At 47.8% G+C, this 12,244-nt stretch overlaps 1 protein-coding gene across 1 annotated transcript in view; it reads right to left on the reverse strand.

The window, feature by feature from the left end:
* Nucleotides 1–233: 233 nt before the first annotated feature.
* Nucleotides 234–12,244, reverse strand: part of LOC137527193 (adrenodoxin-like) — a 108,158-nt gene continuing 96,147 nt past the window's right edge. Inside the window, exon 4 of the mRNA XM_068247676.1 lies at nt 234–571. Within this exon, the coding sequence (XP_068103777.1) occupies nt 454–571 (118 nt within the window). The 3' untranslated portion in view covers nt 234–453. The remainder of the gene's footprint in view (nt 572–12,244) is intronic.

The raw sequence follows: 12,244 nt of genomic DNA on the forward strand, positions 1-12,244 counted from the left end.
GCTGGAGGAAGCCCCATGTAAATCCGAATTTTGTTTTTATTCAGCTTTTTATATATTTTGTTTTTTTTTTGTTTTTTGTTTTGCATATAATCCTGATTATTGCAGTTTCGTGGATAAACCACTAAGGTGAGTACAATTTTGGAGGAATCTAAAATTCAACAGACAGATGCTCTTAAATCCAATATGCAGAAGGATGTTTCTTACATTTTTTTCAAATATGGCAAGCACCTGCAAGCTATGTGTGTGTGTGTCTCTGCGTGTTTTTCACACATAACAAGAAATATGATATTATACAGTAACAAAAATGATATTATATACCGTTACAAATAGGAGAAAAGACTCCTTTTCCTGCTGTAGATCAAACCATCTCTAACATTTTATTTTTTGTACTCACAAACAGCCCACCCAAAATGTAAAAAAAGGCACTAATTGATAAATTATTTATGAATCATATCATTGCATCCTTTCCTGTCCCACAGTCTCTTTTCTTATATCAGCCACATCTCTTGGTACACGGACTGTTATTCCATCAATGGCTTCAGTCATACAAATCTGGCAGCCCAGACGAGATCTATAAAACCAGAAAAAATACATTAAACTTTATCAGAAGATATAAGACTAAGAATAATAAAAAAAAAGAAAATTGGCACGCTTTCAGAGAGGAAATTCATGCATTCACAGGATGCTTAGCACAGGCAGGATCTGCGTCAGGTGGGGACTGGCACTGTTACTATATAGCTGTGCTGTCTTACTGCTCATTGCTTTGTTCTGCAAAGTTTATTGTACTAGAGTTGAAGCATTTAAGACCAGGCAATAGCACTGTTGCTTGCCTGCACATTATAACCATAAATAACATTTACTACTCATCATCATTGCTTTGTGCCATGGGCATTCATTTGCAACTGAAAAGGCACTAAACTGTGTACCAGGCCCGGATTAACATTCCTGGAGCCTATAGGCGTAGATGTTCTAGCACCTTAGTCTTCTCTTCACCCTCCATGAACCTACAAACCCCGCCGAAACCGCACCACAAATGCTTTGGCTGGCCTGGGTGTCACTTCCACTTACTTTCCCTGCCTAATGTAGGTAGCCACAGGTGTCCCCTAATACTTAGTGCACCTCTGGCTAACTATTACAAAGAAGCTAGAGGTACCCCCAGGTAGAAGGTAGCTAGTGGTGCCCCCAAATGAAGGGAGATCGTGTCAGTGGAATGCCGAGAGCTGGGTGAGCAACCTCTCATTTCTGCTCCACTTGAGACGGGAAGAAGGGAGGCACTCAAGGAGGGGAGTGAGGCTTCACCTGCACGGGGCGGTCCTGCTAGCGACGCAATCTTGCGATTTGCGTCCAACTGAAGCCTCCCACCTGAATGCTAATGGCTGCTAGATGTGGTATGGCAGGTAAAGGGTGTATGACAGTGCATCCTGATTGGCTGACGAGCACCTGCTGACGACTTAAATGTAGCTGGATGCATGTATTGCTGTGTTCTATTGCTTGTGTGTGTCGAATTTAGCATTCAGTATGGAGGCAGTGTTGGTGGGTTTTCTGGATGTGAGAGGTCCAGAGCCTGGGTGTGAGAGGTCCAGGCCCACCTGCACTCCCCTCCAGGTATCGCGCATTGGCCTTGGGGCCCCGGCCAGTGAGAGAGGTCCGGGGCCCCTGGCCATCGTGCGAACCAATCGTGTGTTTTTAAACGGTTTTTTTTTTCAGCTCTAGGACATGGCGGACAGGTGAGCGGTTAGGGAGGGACCCCTGTGGGAGGGATGCCTGCACGGGGCGGTCCTGCTAGCGACGCAATCTTGCGATTTGCGTCCAACTGAAGCCTCCCACCTGAATGCTAATGGCTGCTAGATGTGGTATGGCAGGTAAAGGGTGTATGACAGTGCATCCTGATTGGCTGACGAGCACCTGCTGACGACTTAAATGTAGCTGGATGCATGTATTGCTGTGTTCTATTGCTTGTGTGTGTCGAATTGAACTCGAATAGCCCACTCACTATTCGAGCTATTCGAGCAAACAGCGCTATTCGAGCTCGAATACCGAGCTCGAATAGCGTCATGATGTCCTTAGAGCCAATCAGAGGGCTCCCAGGCCCTCTGACGGCAGCCAATCACAGAGGGGGACCCTGGCCAGCCCCTACCCTATAAATAGCGGCCGCCATGTTCGGTTTTTCCGTCCTTGCCTGACTTTGTACAGAGAGAGATCTGCTCCTTTGTGCTTTGGCTTAGCAAGTGCTCTATAGTGGTCAATTACCTAGCGTTTTTGCTCACATACACCTGCTATATTCACCTATATTGTTGTTAGCTAGATAGAGATTGTATTTTAGTTAGTAGCTTGTGTATTACATAGAGACAGCTGCTGCTGCAGGCAAGCTTACACAGCTTTAGGCCTCAGGGCCTTGCCTGTGTGGGCAGCTGTCCTCCTGTCCTCTGTTAGTTTATTTCTCATCTATACCAGTGTTTCTGCTGTTTATTCTACCCTGTCTTGTCCTTTACTTACTGATTGATTATTGTATTTTGTATACTGTACTAGAATAAACATACATATATCCAGGCACATCGCCTCTAGTTAGGACATTAACTACTTGCTGCATGCCGTGCAGTATATTCACGGCCCTGGAAAAAAGACAGGATGCACCAGGGCCGTGAAAACAAGTCTGCAGCGGCATGCAGCCGCCGCTCGCTCCCGTTTGCGCGCGCACACCGCCGTTACCGCCGCTTAGAGGGGAAGTTAATGAATGGGACCGCAGGTCCCTAAGTCCCCGATTCAATGAATACCAGCGTCTACGAGACGCCGGCATTCATTGTATCTTCCTGTGTTACACAGCCACGGATTACTTCCGTTTCACGTGCTTACGTACGTGAATCGGAAATTACTGAGGACATCTTGTGGCCAAATAGTATATTGCACCAAAATTGCTTTTTATTCAATAAAAATCCCCACACTGACTGATATAATTAACTATTCCCCTCCCACACCCTCCCATAATACCCAAACTTTTTTTTTTATTTATAAAAGAGGGGAAAAATTACATAAAAAAAAAAATATAAGTAGTTACCTTAGGGACTGAACTTTTTAAAAATTTATGTCAAGGCAGTATATTACTATTAATTTTTAATTTATGGGCTTGTAATTAGTGATGGACGCAAAACTGAAAAAATGCACCTTTATTTCCAAATGAAATATTGGCGCCATACATTTTACTAGGGAAATTTTCTGAACGTTGCAATAACCGGGACAAAAGGGCACATACAATGTGTGGCTTTTATTCACAGTAGAATGTTTTATTTTAACACTATAATGGCCAAAAACTGAAAAATAATGCATTTTATAATTTTTTTTCTTATTATTCATGTTAAAATGCCTTTAGGATAAAATAATTCTTGGCATACTGTAATTCCCAAAGAAAGCCTAATTGGTGGCAAGAAAAACAAGATATAGATCATTACGCTGTGATTAGTAGTGATTAAGTTATTGGAAAAAGAAAGGGAGGAGCGCTGACAGGTGAAAATTGCTCTGGTCCACAAGAGGAAAAATGCCTCAGGTGTCAAGTGGTTAAATAAATTATTAGGGAAAGGGAGGTGCTGAAGGGGGTGTGGCTAGAAAACAGCAAAAATCTATTAACCCTTCGCACACTCACATGCAAATGTTCAAACAATTGCATTCACAGATTCACTCATCCAGGCACAACTGTTATCCCTACAGCTAAATTAAAAGCCAGGGTTTTAGTTCACAGAAGAATGCATTCTTATGCTTAATCACCTATACTGCGCAGAAGTACCCAGGTAAACATAGGTGTCCTAACTCTGGCCCTGTAACATGCATAGTGCAGACATGCAAACACATTCATTGCATCAAACCTATCAATGGATTAGGAGCACACATCCTAACTTCCTCTCCTGGGAAAGACAGTGCATCTTACCAATCGCACAAGGGAGCTAATGTTATGTGTCCATGTGCACAATGCGCATACACCAGCATAAGCTGTCTGCATGCTGACAAACATACAGGGGAAGGGGGGAGTGCACCGAATTGGACCCTAGCCACAGGGGTCAATGATAAGAATAAACATACATATATCCAGGCACATCGCCTCTAGTTAGGACATTAAATAAATTATTAGGGAAAGGGAGGTGCTGAAGGGGGTGTGGCTAGAAAACAGCAAAAATCTATTAACCCTTTGCACACTCACATGCAAATGTTCAAACAATTGCATTCACAGATTCACTCATCCAGGCACAACTGTTATCCCTACAGCTAAATTAAAAGCCAGGGTTTTAGTTCACAGAAGAATGCATTCTTATGCTTAATCACCTATACTGCGCAGAAGTACCCAGGTAAACATAGGTGTCCTAACTCTGGCCCTGTAACATGCATAGTGCAGACATGCAAACACATTCATTGCATCAAACCTATCAATGGATTAGGAGCACACATCCTAACTTCCTCTCCTGGGAAAGACAGTGCATCTTACCAATCGCACAAGGGAGCTAATGTTATGTGTCCATGTGCACAATGCGCATACACCAGCATAAGCTGTCTGCATGCTGACAAACATACAGGGGAAGGGGGGAGTGCACCGAATTGGACCCTAGCCACAGGGGTCAATGATAAGAATAAACATACATATATCCAGGCACATCGCCTCTAGTTAGGACATTAAAAAATTATTAGGGAAAGGGAGGTGCTGAAGGGGGTGTGGCTAGAAAACAGCAAAAATCTATTAACCCTTCGCACACTCACATGCAAATGTTCAAACAATTGCATTCACAGATTCACTCATCCAGGCACAACTGTTATCCCTACAGCTAAATTAAAAGCCAGGGTTTTAGTTCACAGAAGAATGCATTCTTATGCTTAATCACCTATACTGCGCAGAAGTACCCAGGTAAACATAGGTGTCCTAACTCTGGCCCTGTAACATGCATAGTGCAGACATGCAAACACATTCATTGCATCAAACCTATCAATGGATTAGGAGCACACATCCTAACTTCCTCTCCTGGGAAAGACAGTGCATCTTACCAATCGCACAAGGGAGCTAATGTTATGTGTCCATGTGCACAATGCGCATACACCAGCATAAGCTGTCTGCATGCTGACAAACATACAGGGGAAGGGGGGAGTGCACCGAATTGGACCCTAGCCACAGGGGTCAATGATAAGAATAAACATACATATATCCAGGCACATCGCCTCTAGTTAGGACATTAAATAAATTATTAGGGAAAGGGAGGTGCTGAAGGGGGTGTGGCTAGAAAACAGCAAAAATCTATTAACCCTTCGCACACTCACATGCAAATGTTCAAACAATTGCATTCACAGATTCACTCATCCAGGCACAACTGTTATCCCTACAGCTAGCTCCCTTGTGCGATTGGTAAGATGCACTGTCTTTCCCAGGAGAGGAAGTTAGGATGTGTGCTCCTAATCCATTGATAGGTTTGATGCAATGAATGTGTTTGCATGTCTGCACTATGCATGTTACAGGGCCAGAGTTAGGACACCTATGTTTACCTGGGTACTTCTGCGCAGTATAGGTGATTAAGCATAAGAATGCATTCTTCTGTGAACTAAAACCCTGGCTTTTAATTTAGCTGTAGGGATAACAGTTGTGCCTGGATGAGTGAATCTGTGAATGCAATTGTTTGAACATTTGCATGTGAGTGTGCGAAGGGTTAATAGATTTTTGCTGTTTTCTAGCCACACCCCCTTCAGCACCTCCCTTTCCCTAATAATTTATTTAATGTCCTAACTAGAGGCGATGTGCCTGGATATATGTATGTTTATTCTTATCATTGACCCCTGTGGCTAGGGTCCAATTCGGTGCACTCCCCCCTTCCCCTGTATGTTTGTCAGCATGCAGACAGCTTATGCTGGTGTATGCGCATTGTGCACATGGACACATAACATTAGCTCCCTTGTGCGATTGGTAAGATGCACTGTCTTTCCCAGGAGAGGAAGTTAGGATGTGTGCTCCTAATCCATTGATAGGTTTGATGCAATGAATGTGTTTGCATGTCTGCACTATGCATGTTACAGGGCCAGAGTTAGGACACCTATGTTTACCTGGGTACTTCTGCGCAGTATAGGTGATTAAGCATAAGAATGCATTCTTCTGTGAACTAAAACCCTGGCTTTTAATTTAGCTGTAGGGATAACAGTTGTGCCTGGATGAGTGAATCTGTGAATGCAATTGTTTGAACATTTGCATGTGAGTGTGCGAAGGGTTAATAGATTTTTGTTGTATACTGTACTAGGGACACTCACTGTTACTGTTCATAGCTCCTGCGTGTGTGTGTGCGTGCACTGTCTGTAGTGTACACAGTACACAGTATTCCCTTCTACTGAATCATCTGATTACTACTGAATCAGATTATTGTATTTTCTAGTTGTACTTACTGTACTAGAGGGACACTCAGTCACTGTTCATAGGCTAGCTCCTGCGTGTGTGTGTGTGCGTGCACTGTCTGTAGTGTACACACACTCTATTTCCTTCTACTGAATCTGATTACTACTGATTATTGTATTTTCTAGTTAGTGTACTAGGGGACACACTCACTGTTCACTGTTCACACTTACTGATTACTGAATTATTGTATTTTTTATTTGTACTGTACTAGTAATCACTTAGCGATCTAATCACTTAGTGATTAGTGTCACCTCACCCACCAACCCACTCCATTAAAGTGCCCCACTTTTTCACCCGCCCTTTTAAAAAACTTTTTTGTTTACGCCCAAAACATCTAAGATGTCTGGAAGTGGCAGCCAGCGCGGTTTGGGCAAGGGGAAGGGCAGCAAGGGAATCAGGAGGAGAGGGAGCAGCATTGTGGCAAGCCGCGGCCGCGCCACCATGCACAGTTCCGCAGCAGCAGCAGCAGCTGCATCAGTGGCTAACATTCCGCCTATAGCCACTGGCCGTGGACGCCTTGGGCGCCGCCCAGCAGGAGCAACTCACGCTGCAGAGACACAGCAGCAGCAGCGTGTAGTACCTGCTCCTATTTTCCTCAAGCCGGGTCGGAAACGTCCCATTGAGGAAAATGATGCAGCCACTGTGGTGCAACTGATGACGGAGGATGAGCAGCCCGCCATCAGCTCTGCATCCGAGGCCTCCACCCTCACCACCACCACCACCCCTGTTCGCAGCAGCCGCCCAGCAGGGCCTGGGGAGGAGGCTAGTTCATCGTCAGTTGGCGATCTGTCATTCAGCAGTCTTTTGACCCCAGGCATCATGAGTCAGTTGTCTGCTGTTGTTGGCGATTTTGAGGAGGAGATGCTGATGGGCACTTTGGGGGAGGAGGGATTGGACAGCAAGACTGTGGCGACAGTCAAGCAGCCCATCCATGCATCAGGAGAGGAGTTTGGGGGGTCATCATCCCAGCAGGACATGTTTCAGGAGGGGGAGGATGATGATGATGATGATGACGTGGTGACAGACAAAGACTGGGTGCCGCCACCACCAGCACCTGGGGATGTCATCATCAGAAGCTCTGAGGAGGAGGAGGAGGATGCGCTTGTAGGGCTTGCAAGGAGGCGCATCATTGCAAGCATTGGCAGCAGTAGGCAGGTCCCACAGCCTGCTGGTGTCTCAGGCTCAGCAGCAGCAGCAGCAGCATCTGCCAGTACCACCACCAGCCGCACCCAAGCCCCCCCCCCAACCACCACAGGGAGACAGGCAGCAGCGGCTCCAGGCCGTAGGGGGCTTTTCCTGTCACCAATCTGGCAATTTTTCACCATGCCCACAGTTGACAGCAAGTACACCACTTGCAACCACTGTCAGCGGAAGTTGAGCAGAGGTGTAGACCCCTTAAAGTTCAGCACCAGCTCTCTGATCAACCATCTTGCTGCTAAACATTACCACCAGCATGAGGAGTTCCAGAGGCTGAAGGCATCTGGTGCTGGCAGTGGCACCACACCCATCACTGCACAGCCTTCAGCAGCAGCAGCAGCAACAGCAGCCACCCGCCCTCCTGCTCCTCCAGCAGCACCAGCAGGAGTGCGGAAACGCACTGCTCCTCCCCCCTCTGCAACTCCTGCCACCGACACTGAGGCCTGTTCTGGCAGCCAGTCCTCAGTGGCCTCCTCTGCTGTCTCCGCTGATTCCCGTGCTAGCAAAAGGCAACGCCAGAGCCTTTTGAGCGAGTCCTTCCAGGGGGTGGTTAGTGCTCTGCCTCCAAACAGCCGTCGCGTGCGGTAGATGAACGGCTTACTGGCACGGGCCATGTGCTCCCAACTCCTGCCATACACGCTCGTGCAGGAGGGGAGCGTCATGCGTGCGCTGCTTGCTTGTGCAGCCCAGACTGGCAGCTCCCCAGCAGACACTTCTTCGCCCGCCAGGTCATGCCTGCACTGCACCGCTTTGTCATGGCCAATGTGGAGCGAGGGCTGGAGCACGCGGTTGGTGAAAGGGTCCACGTCACCATGGACTCCTGGAGCAGCCGCTTCGGGACAGGCCGCTACCTGTCCTTCACTGTCCACTGGGTCAGCTTGGTGGAAGGGGGTGAGGATGGGAGAGCAGCAGCGGGCACAGCAGCAGCAGCAACACAGTGGGTGGTGCCACCCCACAGGGTCAGGGGAACTGCAGCAGGTTCCTCCGATCCTCTGCCATTCTCCGGCACACCTGGCCAAACCCCCCGCCTCAGCAGCAGCGTGAAGCCACGCCACTGCCAAGCGCTGCTGCAGTTGGTCAGCCTTGGGAAGACCAAACTGACGGCAACCCATGTGTTGGCCAAACTCCAGGAGCAGGAGAGGATTTGGCTGACCCCCAGAGGCCTCAGAGTCGGAGAGGTGGTGGCCGACAATGGGGCCAATCTGATTGCCGCGATCGACAGGGGAAACCTGACCCACATCCCCTGTCTTGCCCACGTGCTGAACCTGGTGGTGCAGAAGTTCTTGCGCACCTACCGGGGGATGGGCGAACTGCTGGAAATGGCAAGGAATGTTGTGCGTCACTTCCGGCGCTCGCCTGCAGCCTCTGCGAGCCTGGAAGACGTGCAAAAGGAGCTGGAGCTGCCACGCCATCGGCTGATCCTTGACGTTCCAACTCGCTGGAACTCCACCCTGGTGATGTTGGAGCGTCTGGTTGAACAGAAGCACGCTGTCAACCAGTACCTTGCCCTGGCCACTGTGTCCGCCGCTCAGAAAAGGGACAAGACCAGCAACATCCCGTCCATCGTCCCCGATGACGACTGGGGGCGCATGCAGCAGGTGTGCTTAGTGCTGGCTCCTTTTCTGCAGGCCACCAACATGGTGAGCAGGGACCATGCTATGGTGTGCGAGTGGGTGCCCCTGGTTTGTCTGCTGAACAGGGCCCTCGATGCTTTGCTGGAACAGGGAGCGGCAGCCTTGGCCCAGCAGGAGCGGCATGCAGCTGCACAGTCCACCTCTGAGGGGGAGGAGGAGGAGGACTTGGTGGAGGTCCCTGACCTTGCTGCTGATGAGGGGGATCAGCACAGTGCAGCTGAGTTGGTGCGGGGGTGGAGAGAGGATGAGGCGGCAGAGAAGGAGGATGAGGACAGCACTGCCGTCGATGTGCCAGCAGACGTGGCCCGCCTCTTCCCAATGGCAGTGCACATGCTGACGTGCCTGCGCAAGGACCCCAGGGTGATCCAGATGAAGCAGAGGGAGGACATCTGGATCAGCATGATGTTGGACCCGCGCCTCAAGGGGAAGTTGAGCCAGTTCCTGCCTCCTGCAGGAGGAGACCCAGCGCAACAAATAAGGAGCTTGCAGCAGGCCCTTGTTGAGCGCTTGGAGGAAGCCTTCCCCCAGCCTTCCACCCCCACTGTCCAGCCAGCACAGAGGCAGCAGCAGGTGCCTGCATCCAGCAGCAAGCGCCCCACAGACCTGCTGTCTCCCAGCAACGAGCTCTACAGGACTGTAGAGGCTCCAGCAGTGACTAGAGAGGAGGTGCATGCAGCAGCATCCTCCTCCGGTCACAGCCAGCGCCTGACCCGCATGGTGGCTGACTACATGGGGTCCTACAGCGGGCTTGACAGCGATGCCCCTGTTGATCCCATGGAGTATTGGGTCAAGCGCCTGGAGATCTGGAGCGAGCTGGCGCAGTACGCCCTGGAAGTGTTGTCCTGTCCCCTTCCAGTGTGCTGTCCGAGCGCTGCTTCAGTGCAGCTGGTGGCGTGGTCACCAAGAAACGCTCACGTCTGTCTCACAAGTCTGTGGACAGACTGACGTTTCTCAAGATGAACCAGGCGTGGGTGGAAGGCGAGTTCCTGGCCCCTGTTGTCGGCGAGAGGGGGACATGAACTGGCTGCCGGAACCATCGTTAATATGCCTTACCACCCTTTACCACCTCCTGGCTCCTGCTCACTACTAAGCCAGCCTGGTTCAGTTTGAATATTACGTCGCCTCGCCTGTAGCCACACATTTTACACCTACAGTGGGCTGCTGTGTACTGCCCTTCTGCTGTCTGTCCGTGTTTCCCACTGCCAGGGTACACAGATTTTACCTTCTGCTGCCACTCTGCCACCAGCTATTACGTCCAACAATAGCTATATGTGTAATTTGCTGTAAAAAAAAAAAAAAGTAAACCATTAAAAAAAAAAAAAAGTTTACATTTTTCTGAGGTGCCCGGGTTGAAAACTGTGTTGTCCCAGTTGTGTATTGGACACGATGTGGGCTGCACGACCACTGTCTGGGACCTCCTGTTGTGTTTATTTACAGCCCTGGTATCACCGCTAGGTACCAGGGCTATTATGTCACGCTGCATACCTACCTGCTGCCACACTCACACTACTCCTCCATTCCTCCTGCTGCTGCTGCTGTCTGTCTGCTGTGTTTCCCACTGCCAGGGTACACAGATTTTACCTTCTGCTGCCACTCTGCCACCAGCTATTACGTCCAACAATAGCTATATGTGTAATTTGCTGTAAAAAAAAAAATTAAATAAACCATTAAAAAATAAAAAAGAAGGTTTAATTTTTCTGAGGTGTCCGGGTTGAAAACTGTGTTGTCCCAGTTGTGTATTGGACACGATGTGGGCTTCACGACCGCTGTCTGGAACCTCATGCTGTGTATTTACGGCCTGGTACCACCGCTAGGTACCACAGCCTATTATGTCTCGCTGCCTGCCTCATTGATTGCCTGCTGCCACACAATCATCCTCCTCCTGCTGCTGCTGCTGAATCTACCTCCTGCTGTCTGTGTGTTTCCACTGCCAGGGAGCACATACAATGGTGCTTCCACCATGCGCCACCAGCTATTTATTACGCTCAAAAATAGCTGCATTTCTTTAAAAAAACGAAAAAAATATATATACTTTTTAATACTTTGTGATATTTTTAGAGGTGTCCGGGTTGAAAACTGTGTTGTCCCAGTTGTGTATTGGACACGATGTGGGCTTCACGACCGCTGTCTGTAACCTCATGCTATGTATTTACGGCCTGGTACCACCGCTAGGTACCACAGCCTATTATGTCTCGCTGCCTGCCTCATTGACTGCCTGCTGCTACACAATCATCCTCCTCCTGCTGCTGCTGCTGAATTTACCTCCTGCTGTCTGTGTGTTTCCACTGCCAGGGAGCACATAAAATGGCGCTTCCATCATGCGCCACCAGCTATTTATTACGCTCAAAAATAGCTGCATTTCTTTAAAAAAAATAGAAGAGAAAAAAGTGAAGAAGAAGAAGACGATATAGAAGAAGAAGAAGATATAGAAAAAGAAGAAGAAGAAGAAGAAGATATAGAAAAAGAAGAAGAAGAAATAGAAAAATAATAATAAGAAGAAGATATAGAAAAAGAAGATGAAGAAGAAGATGATGAAGAAGATGATGAAGAAGAAGATGAAGAAGAAGAAGAAGAAGATATAGAAGAAGAAGAAAAAGAAGAAGATATAGAAGAAGAAGAAAAAGAAGAAGATATAGAAGAAGAAGAAAAAGATATAGAAGAAGAAGAAGAAGATATAGAAGAAGAAGAAAAGGATATAGAAGAAGAAGAAGAAGAAGAAGAAGAAGAAGATATAGAAGAAGAAGATATAGAAGAAGATATAGAAGAAGAAGATATAGAAGAAGAAGAAGAAGATTTAGAAGAAGAAGAAGAAGATATAGAAGAAGAAGATATAGAAGAAGAAGAAGAAGAAGTATACAGTACTGAACAGAATTTTGGACACAACTTCTCTTTCCACCTTTTTTTTTTTTAAGGAACATCCCCACATAATCACTTGCTGTTGTTACTTGGAAAAAAAGATGTTTCTTGCATCATTCACCCCCAAAACAAGTGTTGGAAGCTATTT

This window comes from Hyperolius riggenbachi, chromosome 8 (genome assembly GCF_040937935.1).
Source record: "Hyperolius riggenbachi isolate aHypRig1 chromosome 8, aHypRig1.pri, whole genome shotgun sequence".
In the NCBI taxonomy this organism is placed as follows: domain Eukaryota; kingdom Metazoa; phylum Chordata; class Amphibia; order Anura; family Hyperoliidae; genus Hyperolius; species Hyperolius riggenbachi.